At 42.5% G+C, this 15,829-nt stretch overlaps 1 protein-coding gene across 1 annotated transcript; it reads right to left on the bottom strand.

The window, feature by feature from the left end:
* Positions 1-192: 192 nt before the first annotated feature.
* Positions 193-15,828, bottom strand: TOX4 (TOX high mobility group box family member 4). The gene is made up of 9 exons (XM_055341724.1): positions 15,750-15,828; positions 15,540-15,608; positions 8,594-8,836; positions 7,507-7,767; positions 6,924-7,154; positions 4,171-4,251; positions 2,910-3,653; positions 1,973-2,136; positions 193-924 (listed from the first exon to the last, which is right to left on the bottom strand). The coding sequence occupies exons 1-9, from the start codon at positions 15,753-15,755 to the stop codon at positions 864-866; spliced, it is 1,860 nt and encodes a 619-aa protein (XP_055197699.1). The 5' UTR covers positions 15,756-15,828; the 3' UTR covers positions 193-863.
* Position 15,829: the final 1 nt, after the last annotated feature.

Below are 15,829 nucleotides of genomic sequence, written 5' to 3'. Positions count from 1 at the left end.
AGTTTATTGTGTTACAACTGTGGCTTTGCTCGTCTTTTTTTTCCTTTACATACTTCTAAGAAAAATAAGCCCATCTTACATTAAATTTAAATGAATTCCTACAGTGTACAGAAAGCCTACATATTATGTAAGTGAAAACACCTCTAGCCTATTTTTTTAAGAGAGATTTCATTAAACACAAGTGAACACAACTTCTTTAGACTTTGGTAAAACTTCTTATATTAAGGATGTAGACTTCTGCCCCTTACACTCATAAAATGTGGTAACTGCAAGGAGGATGGTCATGGACTACAGAAATAACATTTGTAAAGAGAAATAAATAAACTCCTAGGTGATGGTATTTTCCCTATAGCCCAGTGTACCTACTCTGTTGAAAACTTTAGTTCTCAAAGCAATGTAGAGGTGTGATAGCAATCATTCCTGTTTAAGAGGTAACCTTTAATGCAACCTTTTATCCCCTTTAAAATGGATGCACAGTGTTTTATCCTAGGCTCAAAGCTGAGTCTTCTCCCATCATTTTAATAACTGTTGAGGCATGTCCTATCACAATTATATTGCATTTCCTCAGACAGCCCCCACCAGTACCACCCCTATGTTCTGCTTGTCTATATTCCCTTCACCTTTCCTCTGCTATGCTCACTGGTATCTCTGCTTGTACTTGAAAGTAAAAACCAGTTCCAGGTTACAGCAAACTCCCCGGCCTTGCTCCACACTGGCCCCTGATGAAGAGACAGAAAGAGGAGAAAGCACGAAGACCGTCATGGGTTGAGATCAGGGACTACCAGAAGCTCAGCTTGTTTTAAAAAGAGGCTCTTAGACATTCCCAGCAGATAAATCTTCACTGGCTTGGAGAACAGGAAGGACTACTTCACAAACACCACTGTGTTTGAATTTCTAGAAGCCACCCAGGCCAAGAAGACATCCCTAAGAGAGAAGAGAGATACATATAAATTTAGAATTACAGCCTAGATATAGTCTTTTAAACTCTCAAATAGCTTCATTAAGATGAAATGATATCACCCAATAGGAATATAAGGACAGTGGGCCTAGAAAGTTTAGGCTGTCCTAATTTACTGAAGACGATTTGACTAAGAAAGTACCAATACTTGTTTCTTTCTTTTTTTTTTTAATATTTATTTATTTATGATATACATAGAGAGGGAGAGAGAGAGGCAGAGGAGGAGGGAGAAGCAGGCTTCATGCCGGGAGCCCGACGCAGGACTCGATCCCAGGACTCCAGGATCGCGCCCCGGGCCAAAGGAAGGCGCCAAACCGCTGAGCCACCCAGGGATCCCCCCAATGCTTGTTTCATAGATAAAGGTAAATAAATCCCAGGAAAACTGGGGAGATGGGCGAAATCTTCAGAACTTCTCTTGCCCCTACCATCCACCCCTACTCCTGCCACACCTGGCACCTTATTGTGCTACTTAGCACTTGGCATAATGGTCCTCCTCAAGTTTTTTATTTTTATTTTTATTTTTTTTATTAATTCATGAGAAACACAGAAAGTCAGAGAGACAGGCAGAGGGAGGAAAAGCAGGCTCCATGCCCGATGTGGGACTCCAGGATCATGCCCTGAGCCAAAGGCAGACGCTCCATCACTGAGCCACCCAGGTGTCCCCCTCCTCAAATTCTAATTCCCTGAGTGGTTGGATTTCTGCTAAGGAAAGAAGCTAAGCTAATATCCGTAATCTAACAGCTTAAAGTGTTATAATTTTTTACAAGAGCATATGTAACTGAATATAATGTAACCAAAAAGGAGAAACTGCTAATTATATCATCTGTCTATGTGGCAAATGTAAGCTCTTCTTAAGCAGGGGACCTTTTCTAGTAGCCTCCATAATCAGACATCTATATAACAATCTAGTCTACCTAAGGTCAGGTGATGCTGATTATATGCTCAGGTTTGCCATGTTTTCCAATAGTTAACTTAGCAATACCTGAATTATAAGAAGGCAAACTGTAAACTCACCTGCAGTGCTTCACCACACATTCATTGCTGCAGTACTCATTGTCCCAGTCCTTACTCACAACCGGAGGGTTCTCACAGCCGGACCTCACACATCGAGGCTGGGGTGAGAGCGTCACAGGAGACCCACTCACCAATTCAACATCCATTTGAGAAGGAGATTCAACCTATGAGAGGGAGAGAGCACCAAAAATGAATCAGATTGCTACTTACTTAACTAGCCGGCTGATCAAATTAATCTGGGAGTCAACGGAGCACCAGGTATTACAATCCTTCACACATGGGGGTAGAGTTCTAAAAGAGGAGTTCTTGGTCTCCCTTTCTATATGCAGCTTTAAAATTTTGCCAAGCAGACATCAAGTCTTCCAACTGGCGGAATGCTGGCCACATGCCAGTACTCTTTAATTTTTAATTGTGGACCTAGAGTCTCCAAACAGACCCATAGATGTATTTTTTTTTTAATGACTACCGGTGATGTACAAATTAAAAACTAGGGTAACTGGCATCTGTTTATGTCTCTTTGAAAAGACTCAATGATATAAACCAATTTTTTTCTAGCTATCCATCCTCTGCTTAAAACATTAAGCCAAGCAGCGGAAACATAGGAGAAATGCAAGATCTTAAATCCACAGTTGTGGAGATTTAAGTTCTTTCACTGGATAGACACCTTTGAAAAATAACACTATGCTTAGATGATACTCTCTGAGAACTGCAGTATGACTTCTGCTTAGTTAAGGTCTGGCACAGAATATCCTCCTTAATGTTTCTCACCAAAAACACTACATACTATCATGCGTACGACAAATCACAGTCGCAGGGAAGTCCTAGGAGAATTCCTGATTGCCAGACATTAAATGCTAGTAGCAACCTCCACTTTTATTGGGACAACCAAAATAATTCTTTCTCCTGATCTGGAGAAAGACTTGAAAAACAGGCTCACCTCAGGAACTACATCTGTGATCATCTCACAGATCGTCTCAGGAGAGGTTTCCTCTACTGTATGGGCCTCAGGGCTGTTGTTCACAGGCTGCTCAGGACTACTTTCCACAGTTGGTGGGACTAAGGTTGTCTGCATTTTCAGAGTGGGTGGAGGTACAATTTTGATCTGCAGAGGAGGTGGCTGTTGCTGTAAATTGATTCGGACTTTCTGAGGTGGAGGCTGTTGCATGGCCTGAAGTGGGGGAGGCTGCTGAAGGATGGTCACTTGCTGCTGAGTGGGGGGCTGAGGCATCTGTTGCAGTGGAGGGGGTTGTAGTCGAGGTGGAGGCAGTTGCATAGAAGCAGCTGCCGCTGCCGCTGCCTGCAACACTGAGCGAGTGACAATTTGGGCTTGTTGACTGGGCTGGATGGTGGCTGTACTGGTTTGGCCTAGTTGGATCCCCCGGGAGGTCACCACTGTGGCTGGGATAACAGTAACCATCCCTCCTTGAGACATAGTAATAGAAGAGGGTAACATCTGTTTGGTAATAATCAACTTGGTGATATTGGGCTGACCTCCGGCCCCAGAAGATGCCTGGTTTGCCACATACGAGGAAAGAGTGGAGTTAACAACAATGGAAGGGGACAGGGCAGGGGGCTCTGTTGTGGCTGGTGCTGGAGATGCTGGGTCAACAGTAGCCATAGGAGGTGGAGAAGGCGTCTGTGACGGTGGCACTGGATCCAATTCTACTGTTTCCACAGTGGCCTAAGAGACCAAAAACAAAAACAAAACACCCACCAAGTCATTGGGAAATTTACTCTCCTCCCCAGAACACATTCACTACACTAATCACCTCCCAAGAAAAGATGTAAGAGCTGTGGGAGTAAATAATGGAGTAACTGTAAATAATGGAGATAAACTCAGATTGTGGCAAGATTTATGATGGAAACAACAGGAAACGTATTATACTTTTAAGCTTTTAATATTACATAGTATTAAGTCCCACAAATTTTGGGTGGTATTTACTTCTTATAACTGCTAATAATCAGCTCCAAAAATATTTTTACTGGTTTATTTTTTTTTAAAGATTAGTTGACAAAGAGAAAGAGCACGCGTGTGTGAGCATAAGCTGGGGGAGTGGGAGAAGCAGGCTCCCCACTGAGCAGGGAGCCCCATGTGGGGCTCGATCCCAGGACATGCAATCATGACCTGGGCTGAAGGCAGGTGCTTAACTAGCAGCCACCCAGGCACCTCTTTTTATTGGCTTAAATAACCCTCTTACCTGACACTCTTGATTGTCTTTATATGCAGCCAGAGCCTTCAGATACTCTTTCTTGGCAGCTTCAGTTTTCCTCTTATACACCTATTGGAAAAGGAGAGACTGTTTAAAAAAGTCCCCGTGTCCCTAGAAAAGACAAATTCTATGTTATCAACAAATGACAATTCAGTTAAATACTGCCAACTCTTTTTAGCAAAAACAGTTCTGGAGGGATCCCTGGGTGGCGCAGCGGTTTAGCTCCTGCCTTTGGCTCAGGGCGTGATCCTGGAGACCCGGGATCAAATCCCACATCGGGCTCCCAGTGCATGGAGCCTGCTTTTCCCTCTGCCTGTGTCTCTGCCTCTCTCTCTCTCTCTCTCTCTGTGTGTGACTATCATAAAAAAATATAAATAAATAAATAAATAACCAACAACAACAACAAAAAAAAAACAGTTCTGGAAGCTGATAACCAAGACAACCTCTATGGCAGACTTTGCAAGTGACCATGCATCTAAAAGTCAATCAAGAAATCTTGCCAGAACAACTACACTTTTCTCCCCCCTAAAGTCAAAGTTTCAGAACGCCTGGGTGGCTCAGCGGTTGGGCGTCTGCCTTGAGCTCAGGGCATGATCCTGGAGTCCTGGGTAGCCTGCTTCTCCCTCTGCCTGTGTCTCTCAGGAATAAATGGATAAAATCTTAAAAAAAAAAAAAAAGGTCAAATTTTCTTTTAAGATCTTATTCATGAGAGACACATAGAAAGAGGCAGAGACACAGGCAGAGGGAGAAGCAGGCTCCCTGCAGGGAGCCTGATGTGGGATTCGATCCTAGGACTCTCGGGTCACGCCCTGGGCTGAAGGCAGGCGCTCCATTACTGAGCCACCTAGACCCCCAACAACAACACTTCTAAAGCTAACACCAACTCATGCCCACTTTTTGTAACTAAAAAAATTTTGGAGCCAAACATTGTATAAGATCAACAGTCTGCTCAGCCTGGGATTGTGTCTAATGGGTATACTCCCCCTTAAGGAATGTGGCAAATTATTTGCAACATATGATGGCCACAAGAACTCCCATCTTGCATACTTTTCCCGTCAAGGCTGAAACCTATTTCCCCTTACTCAGAATCTGGGATAGCTCTACAAATTGCTTTGACCCTAAAAGTGACAGAGAGATGACCTTGCTCTAAGTCTGCCATTCTATAAAGAAATCAGTCTAGCCTTTTGAAGGAGAAGCCATGTGAATGAGCAGGAATCTAAACCAAATGTCAGACATGAGAGCAAGGTCACCTCCGTCGGCCATACCAGCGGTCACCTGACTACCACCCCAAGAATGAGCCCAGGCAACATGAGGAAAACCATCTAACCAATTTACATTATCATGAGAAATAATAAACTGCCACTATTTAAAGCTATTAAATTTGTGGTTTGTTGAGCAGCAATAGTAATTCCTAGAAGTTAATAAATTTCAGCCTTTGTTTCAAATATTAAATAGCATGGGGCATGTGGGTGGCTCAGTCTCTTGGGCGTCTGCCTTAGGCTCAGGCTGTGATCCTGTGATCAAGCCCCTGCATCAGGCTTTCCATTCAGCAGGGAATCTGCTTTTCCCTTTGCCTCTCACCCCACTTGTGTGCACTCCCTCTCAAATAAATAAAATCTTTAAAAAGAAGTATTTTTTTTTAAATATTTTATTTATTTATTCATAGAGATGCAGAGAGAGAGAGAGGCAGAGATACAGGCAGAGGGAGAAGCAGGCTCCATGCAGGGAGCCCGACGTGGGACTCGATCCAGGGTCTCCAGGATCGCGCCCTGGGCTGCAGGCGGCACTAAACCGCTGCACCACCGGGGCTGCCCAAATGAGAACATTTTTTTTTTTTAATTTATGATAGTCACAGAGAGAGAGAGAAAGAGAGGCAGAGACACAGGCAGAGGGAGAAGCAGGCTCCATGCACCGGGAGCCCAATGTGGGATTTGATCCCGGGTCTCCAGGATCACGCCCTAGGCCAAAGGCAGGCGCCAAACCACTGCGCCACCCAGGGATCCCAAAAAGAAGTATTAAGTAGCAGACTCACTTTGACACAAGATCTGGGGCAAATAAATGACAGGACAATGATAATTCTAGCCATCTTCAATGTTAACTGTATCATATATTTACACATATAATTGTACGTATATTTACATCATAATTTTCACATATTTTGAGAGCGAGAGGGGAATGGAGTGGGGGAGGGGATGCAGAGAGAGAGAGAGAAAGAATCTTAGGCTCCACACCCAGTGCAGAGCCCAATGTGGGGCTGAATCTCACAACCCTAAGATCATGCACAACCTGAGCTGAAACCAAGATTCGGATGCTTAGCCAACAAAGCCATTCAGGGGCCTCTACTTTTTAAAATCTATATTAAATTTAGAGAAATTAACTATGGTTTTCAAATTTATATTAGGCCAATGAGAAAACCACGAACTAAATAAAACTCTAAGTTCAAGTTTAGGCTAGTGGATTTTAGAGATGCAATTTACCAAGGAATGGCCTAATTTTACAGATCGGAAAAAAATGGAGTTTAGTAAAATTAGATTCAGTGTTTTTATAAAAATTAGTAATTTCAGATTTGCATTCTGGATTCCGTGGATGGCTGCAACTTCCAAGACAGAATGATCTGTCTGTGAATGCTACTAACAAAGAGTTGATATTAAATAAGAACTTAAAAGAAAACTTAGTTTATCCCCCTATTTAAAAATTTCTAGGACATTCACTACCCACTAGTCTCTCCATGTTTTGTTCACCTGTTTTTGCTCCTCTCCAAGACTATCCCACATGGAGGCCACAATTTTTGAAACCTCCCCAAAAGTGGCATTGGGATTCTGTCCCTTGATGGCAGCCTGTGTATCACGGAAGAATAAAGCATATGCTGAAACTGGCTTCTGGGGTTCATTAGGATCTTTCTTTTTTCTCTTCTTTGGGGCCTTCTGCTTTTTTCCTGCTTCCACCACAACGGTCTTCTGGCTGGGAACTTGCTGCAGGGGAGAAAAGAGAGAATTACAAAAGAGAAGAGGGAAGTATCATGTCTGTAGAACTGTAAAAAAAGGACTTTTATATGGGGGGAACTAACTAGGCACATGGATGGAATTTTCAGAAATGCTAAAAAGAGGCAATAGGATTAAGACATTAGTAAAGTATGTGAGGACCAATTAGAGTGGGGATTGGGAAAAGCATTATAAACTGGAGACTGAGAGGCAGGACCCCATACCCAGAAAAGAGCAGAGGAGATGGCAGGGCAGGAGCAAATACTACTGAGTAGGCTCTGTAATGCCAAGAGTTTTATCCCAGAATATCATGGCAGATTTATTTTGGCAGGGAATGCCTCACCCTCCGGAAATCCTCAACACCATCCTCATGAAGTGAACTAGTAGGTGAAGGGGTGGTTGAAAGACGATCCTCAGGTGACTGGGCAGGTGGCAGGATGGTGCCACCCCCTAAGCTCAAACCAAGTTGAGAACTCAGTTCTGACTGATCAATGGTGGTCAACTGGCTATGCCCCATCAAGCCAGATGTCATGTCTGCCATTGGTACATCAATTGTAACAGGTGGGTTGGCACTATACTGAGTTCCTATAGAATGGTCCAAGTCCTGAGAGAAGCAGAAGGACTAATTAAACACTAAATATAAAAAACACCACTCTTTCCCCCCACTGAATTCAGGACAGTTTATAAACCCTTGCTTACCCAGACTGTATCATCTTTTAAAAGACTAAACATCAAATAATTATATATAAAGTATATTAAGCTTTTTAATAGTACAGAAATATAATTAAAGTCACTTCTTTGTACTAAAAGCCTGTTCCAAAATCATGAAAAATAACCGGAGAAGTCTTAATTTTGGACAAGTTAAACAACAAATAAGTTATTCCGTAATCTGGAGGTAATGATTACACATAGGGTAAAGAAAAACTTCCTCCCTGTACTCTCTATAATAATGGTTTTAAAAGTTGCAACACGATCAAGAGTGGATAAGGCCAATGTTAGAGATGTTTGACATCAAATATAGTGTGAAGATGTGCTGATAAGGTGTGCTGGAAACCCAATACACTGATGTGTAACACAGACTACTCCACAATCAATACATTTGGTTCGGATGGTTTTGAATAAAGAACATGCCAGCTATCACACTCACATTTTAATCCTAGGATGTGAAGGCAATAGCAGAAGGGAAAAAAACACACCGACCTCCCCCCCGCCCATCACAATCATTTTCACATCAGGGTCAACACTGATTTTTAAATCATTTTCAAGTTTTGACTCAAATTTCCTTCAGGGGAAATTAAATCTTTGCTGGTGAGCCTTTAACCACAGGATGAGAACCAAGTAATACCCAAGTGTGGTAGTGGGGAGAGTTGCCCATGTCTGCCCAGCACCGTGCCCACAGCCTGGGAGGCCTGATAACGTCTTGCCCTTACCATGGTCAAGCCCCCACTCAGGAGCCCCCCGCCCTGCTCCATCAAGCCATGGGTCATGCCCACAGGCATGTCCAATGTCTGGACCCCATACTGGGCTGAAAAGCTGCCATCCTGAGAGGAGGAGGGGTCTGCTAGGTCATCAAAGTGGCCGACCACATCCGAGACAGCCAGCGAGGGGTCAGAATCCAAGGAGATAGGTGGGATTTCAAATTCCTCATCTCCCAAGCTCGGAGTATGGAATGTCTGTAGGGGGAGAAAAGGAAAGACAATTAGTGGAAAGAGGACTGGCATACCGCCAAGTCAAGAACAGCTGGGCACTGCTTTCTTAGTGCACCTTTTTCCAGCCTGGGTCCTATTTTTGTTATCAATTTCTTAGGACCTATTTAATTTTACAAATAAACCTCTCTTCTTCCTCACAGCCTTGGTCATAAGGCAAATACAAGGCTGCCAAAATCAATCAGTTTCCAGTTTTTAAAATCTGCCTTTATCTTTGCCATCTCAGTTGTCCTATCATGCTTACTGTTCTAATGAGTGACTCTTTCAGCACTGTTGGTAAGAACCCATGTCTTAATATAAATTGTTTTGCCTATGGTGATCAAAAACTCCCAAAAGATTCTAATAGCAGTTACTCGAACTATTAGACAACAGAAATTCATTGTCAACCAGATAATTGTACTTTTGACTATTGTTTTTAGGTTCCTTTGAAGCAAATCCTAAAAGGTACTGTCATGAGAATGATATCCTCTTCTAAAATATCTACACTTAAGAGTTCCATCTTAGAAATCATAACAAGTAATATTCCCATTTGCACAGCATTCTTGGAAAACCCAACAATGTCAAGGTAAGTCTAATACTGAGGAGAAAAACCTTCTTAAGAGCTAGAGCCAACAGGCAAACTGGTTCTCTAACATTCCTAGTCTTGCTCTGACAGAGCCTTTCTGCAAGAGAAGGAGAAAAGGGCTACTCCAGCAGGCTATAAATCTCAATTCCTTCCTCTGAACTCAACTATAGTAATACATAGTCTTTCTATACTGAGTGGGTCTACTCTTCAGAGACCCAGAACAACAGACCAATATCTGAACATTAAGATACATTAAATGCTACAATTCCTTCTTGACACTAAAAAACTGAAATGCCAACATTATAAATACTTGCAAGAGACTTTGGTGTCAGAGAGGTCTGGGTTCAGGTTCCAGCTTTGCCACTTACTATATGACTCAGAAGGGGTTTTCCTCATCTATAAAATAAGAGCTGTAATGGCAACCTACTTATATTATTATAATTAATGAGATTCAGTAACAAAACCTCATCACGTTATTTCATATCTATAGTTGTTTAAGAACTATAAACCACTGCTATTAATGATGATATTGTAATTATTAACTTGTGACCTGCTTTTTTTTTTTTATTCTATGATTTTATCTATTTATTTATTCGGCTCAGAGAGAGAGAGAGACCAGCAGAGGAGAAGGAGAAGCAGGCTCTCTGCTCAGCAGGGAGCCCAATGCCCAATGCAGGCTTGATCCCAGGACCCAGGGATCACAACCCAAGCTGAAGGCAGACACCCAACTGATTGAACCACCCAGGCGCCCCAATCTGCTAATTAGTTATAGATAATTGGAATTTTGGAAACTTTAAATGCAATTAACCTATCACATGGAATAGTAAATATCAACTCATTCAGATCAAATTGAATACGTATCCATGCTTCTTTCCCATGATTAAATGATGCATTTTATTATTTTTAAAGATTTTATTTATTTATTCATGAGAGACAGACGGGGGGGGGGGGCACAGGCACACGCACAGGGAGAAGCAGGCTCCATGCAGGGAGCCTGATGTGGGACTCGATTCTGGGTCTCCAGGATCGCACCCTGGGCTGAAAGCGGCGCTAAACTGCTGAGCCACCCAGGCTGCCCTAAACAATGCATTTTAAAGAGTTCCTCAGAAAGGGCCTCATTAATATCACCGTTTTTATTTTATTTCTTAAGTTTTATTTATTTAAGTAATCTCTACACTCAATGTGGGGCTTGAACTCAAGACCCTGAGATCAAGACTCGCTCGCTCTCTGCTCTTCCCATTGAGCCAGCCAGGTGCCCCACAACTTTTATTTTAATGAAGACATTGCTGGAGGGATCCCCGGGTGGCTCAGCAGTTTAGCGCCTGCCTTCGGCCCAGGGTGTGATCCTGGAGTCTCTGGATCAAGCCCTGCGTCGGGCTCCGGGCATGGAGCCCGCTTCTCCCTCTGCTTGTGTCTCTCTGCCTCTCTCTGTGTCTCTCATGAATAAATCAATAAAATCTTAAAAAAAAAAAAAAAAAAGAAAAGACATTGCTGGAAAGAATATTTCCATCTAGTAGAAACTAGGGTGAAAAAAGTATGTTTGTGAAATGCCTAATCTCTCTTTATCACATTAGCAAACTGAAAAATGTTTCCTAGAAGACAAAAAGATACGGATACAGCTTCATTTCTACATTTTCTTCCTCCAAGATCCTTACTATTTTACTTAATATAATAAAAATTTGGTAGTTGTCTGAGATGTAAGATGAGAGTGGCACATAGCAAGCAGTTCTTGATGGGAAAATAAAAATCTCCCCAAGAACTGAACTTTTTCTCAGTACACAGTTTATAATTCTTGTTATCGTATGAAAAAGTTCTGAACTTCAGGTCCATGACTCTCTCTGAAATTTCAGTTTAGGTTTATGTGAGATTTTTCAAGAACAGAGTACAAAGATTTCTACCAAATTGTCATAAGAGCAAAGTTATGGGAAAAAGGATCAGGGGAAACATTTACTGTACTGAGATTAATAGCTGTATGACAGTAGTAGTATTTATTCCTGAGAGACACAGAGAGAGGCAGAGACACAGGCAAAGAGAGAAGCAGGCTCCGTGCGGGGAGACCGATGTGGGACATGATCCTGGGTCTCCAGGATCACGCCCTGAGCTGAAGGCAGATGCTCAACTGCTGAGCCACCCAGGCGTCCCACTAGTTTTCAAATTTTTTTTTTTTTTACAAGATACAGATTGATCTGAGAAAGCAAAAGATGCCTATCCTTTTCTGCTTAACAGAACAAATAAAAAGGCAACTCTGCCAAGGTATGAAAATGTTACTATTCGTTAAAGAGAACTTGAAAAAGAAAAAGTAAAATTTCATATCTGAAACAAGAGACCAGTGTTCTGAAAAGGACTACCCCTCGTAAACCATCTGGAGGGCTCTCATGGACTACACTAAAAGAACAGACAAGCGGAGATCCCATTGTATCAAATTAACAAGGCATTCTTTGTATGCATCACCCCATGGAATGTGGAAACAGCTTTGTCATTCAGTATCCACAGCTTTAATATTGTTGGGTTTTTTTTTGGGGGGGGGGCGGGGTGTGTGTTGATTTGCTTGTTTCTTCCTGAAGTAAAAAAAGTAAATAGAAATGATCAAGAATACAGAGGCGTAAAACCACGGGCTAGAATAACACCAGAGATTCACTCTAAATCTCTTTTACTACCATAAATGATCTATAACATTATGGGGAAAAACCAATAATGAAAAGCTAGTTATTTTAGTGGATCTACTACATTACTAGAGCATACTCTATTACATATAAAACATAGATAAAATTGTAGGAAATATTTTCAGGTAAAAATAAATGATTTCAACCCAGAAGGAGAAAACAGGAACATGATGCAGCTACTGTCTCATTCAGCTTTCTTTTCCTTCTCTCTTAAATTTATGGGCTTTTTTGAGGGAGGAAACGATTTGGGAATTACAGTTTATAAACAAGAATATTCAGCTCTGGATGTTCAGAGAACCAAAAAATAAAAAATATGATTTTCCTCTCTTTTCCTATTTCCCCATGCCAAAACATACAACCCAGTATTTCTTTAAATAGTGTAGATTACTCATTTTAAAGAAATTTACCTTAATCCAATATGTATTTACTCATAGTACATCGGTAGGATGGATCATTGAGATGATTCACGGTTCTTTAAAAATGCTATAGTAGTGAAAATTTTAACTATACAGCCTGAAATAAATAAATGGTTCTAATATCGTAAGTACTTTTCCTAATTAAAAATAGGTATCTTTGGGGGATCCCTGAGTGGCTCAGTGGTTGAGCATCTGCCTTCAGCCCAGGGTGTGATCCTGGAGTCTCAGGTTCAAGTCCCACATCAGGCTCCCTGCATGGAGCCTGCTTCTCCCTCTGCCTGTGTCTCTGCTTCTCTGTGTGTGTCTCTCGTGAATAAGTAAAATCTTAAAAAAAAAATAGGTATCTTTGTATTATTTCCCAAAAAGTGCTCAAAGCACAGTATCATTGTAGAAGAGGCAACCTGAATGAGGGAAACAGAAAGATTAATAAACTCTCTTCAGATAGCAGAACTTTCCTGTCTCTAGCAATGCTATAATATAATAGATGCTACACCTTCCTCTCTGGATACTTATTCCTTAGAAATCTTTAGTATCATTTATTTTATTTAGGTAAAATTATGCAGATGTAAGGTATGCAACTCAAAGAATCTTTATATATGTAAATATCCAATTAACCATCATCCAGATCAAAGATATGGAACATTTCTATCACTGTAAAAGATTTTTTCATACTCTTCCCCAATCAATACTCTCTCCTTTTCACAACAGGCACTATTATTCTGATTTCAATTACCATAGTTTCACATTGTCCGTTCCTAATATTCATTAAAAACATGAACTTATTATAGTGGCTACTCTTTTATGTCAGGCTTTTTACTAAACACCATATATTTTTGAGATCACTTGAGGTACATTTAGTAGTTGATGTCCTTTTTTATTGCTGTGTAGTGTCCCTTTCTAGAAATGTACCAGTTTATAGATATCTAGGTTGTTTCCAGTACTAGCTATTATGTGTAAAGTTGCTATGTACAGTTTCTGGTGAATTTCTCATTTCTCTCATGTATACATCAAGGAGTGTAACTGAGGGGTCATAGGGTAGGTATATGTTCATCTTTAGCAGAAATTGCCAGTTATCCAAAGTGACTGAATCAATTTACACTTTAGTCAGCAATGATTAAGAGTTATCTACATCCTGGGCACCCTGGGTGGCTCAGTTGGTTAAGCATTTGCCTTTGGTTCAGGTCATGATCCTGGGGCCCTGGGATCAAGCCCCACATCTGGCTCCCTGCTCAGCCAGGAGTCTACTTCTTCCCCTCCCTCAAGCCCTGCCCCTGCCCCCATGCTCTCTCTCTCTGATGAATAAATAAGAAATCTTAAAAAAAAAAAAAAGTTATGTATAGCCTTGCAAAATCTTGTAATTGTCAGTGTTTTTAATTCTAACCATTCTAGTGGGTATACAGTCGTGCTTGTTATAATTTTAAGTGCCATTTCCCTGATGAATGATGACACTCTTTCATATGCCTAATATCAATTTGGATATCCTCTTTTGTGAAGTGTGTGGTCAAATATTTTTGCCCATTTTTGAATTAGATTCTTTTACTCTATGTAATTATTTGATATATCCTGAATGTCTCAGATATGTGTATTAAAATATCTTCTCCCAGTCTGTGATATACCTATTTAACTTCTTAATGATGTCTTTTGATGAAAAAGAGTTCCTAACTTCAATGAAGTCCAATTTTTCAAAAATTTTTTATGGCTAGTATTTTTGGGGCAGCTTTTTTCTTGCAAAAAAAACCTCTAAATATCACGGTTTCTAAAAGAAAAATGTAAAAACATCACCTTTAACTTAGTTCTAAGTTATATTAGGGGTGGTTCACAATAAGACCAGATACAACAAAAACCACAAGCCAACTGAAATAAAAGTCAAAAAAAAAAAAAAAGAAAAAGAAAAAGAAAAAAGAGGGGAAGGGAAAAGGGAAAGTGAAGCTGTAATGAGAAGAACTGTTAGCAATGACAAAGACCTAAGCTTAAAAAAAAAAGACACTGAAATTTAGTCGTGAGCTTCTTGGCAAAATAATTTTGTTTTCTTAATTTAAGTCACAAAACCAAAACCAAAGGATAGAGGCCCGTGTGAAATTCACCACACTCTAGATTTAAACCTGATTCAGAAGAAATTGGCAACAATGCACTTTCAGGGGGAATGGGGCCCACAGAAGACTCAACAACCCTCCAAATAACGAAACTAAAACCATGGAGATGTCACTTTACAAGAAACTGGCAAAACGGGACTGGAAAGCATCACAGAGGTTTCGTTTTGTGTCATTTCTAAATCCCTTGTTCCTTGGAGTTTAGACTTTGCCCTCCGTAAGAGGACAACAGTAAATGGTGAATGGCAGGCAGCAAAGGAATCAGACTGGCACCTGTCCCCTTTTCAGTCTAATTCTCATCCCTGAAAATATTAAGGGGTCACACAGGGTAATAAGTCCGATTCAACAGCAACTGAAAATTCTTAGGACACCAAAACAAAACAAAACAAAACCAAAAACAACAACAAAACCCGACGCAAGTGGTTCACATTACTTTGGGGGGGAAAAGTACGGAGGTTCTCAAAAAAAAAGCAACAAAAAAACCCCCCAAAACCCCAGAAAGTTCGAGACCAAGGGACTGACTTCTGCCTGCTCCCCATCTCTGCGCTGGCCCCGCCCCGGCGGGCGTCCCCGTCGCGGGGCCCGAGGCGAGGCTTCCGCGCGCCGCGTAGAGCGCCCGCCGCCACCACCTCCCCTCCCAGCGCCGCCTGGCCGCCGCCCAAGGCGAGGCCCTGCCGGGACGCCGAGCCCCACGCGCGCCCCCACGCCCCGCGCGGCTGTGGGCAGCTGCCGCCTCCCCTCCGGCCACCGGAAGAACAAGCCCTGCGGACAGACGTCGCGACCCCCGACCCTGGACCGCAACCGGGAGCGGGTCCGGCCGACGGCTCCCGCGGCTCCGCGCTGGCCCCGCGCGCGGGCGGAAGTGCTCCCGGCCGTGACCCCAGGTCGGGGTCGTCCCCCCGTCGCCCCCCCGCAGCGTCGGCAGCCCGTGCTCACCTCGGCCCCCGACAGGAAGGGGTGCGAGGGCCCAGTGATCGTCAGGTAATTGTCATTTCCTCCGGGAAACTGGAAACCAAAAGACAGCCGCGGGGCTAGGTTAGGCGGGGCGGGCAGTCAGCGGGGAGCAAGGCTTCTGCCCCCACCCCCGCGCCCCTCCCCGCCTTCGCTCCCACCCGGCCGGCCGCGCTCCGCCGCCCAGGCCCCTACCTCCATCTTCACACAACGGCTACCTCCGCCTCAGCCCCCTCTTCGCACCCCCGCCCCCGCCGCCTGCCTTGCGTCACTTC

Source organism: Nyctereutes procyonoides, unplaced genomic scaffold (genome assembly GCF_905146905.1).
Source record: "Nyctereutes procyonoides isolate TBG_1078 unplaced genomic scaffold, NYPRO_anot_genome, whole genome shotgun sequence".
Classification (NCBI taxonomy): Eukaryota; Metazoa; Chordata; class Mammalia; order Carnivora; family Canidae; genus Nyctereutes; species Nyctereutes procyonoides.
Note: the sequence above shows the minus strand (reverse complement) of the source record. Positions and strands in the feature narration are given on the sequence as shown.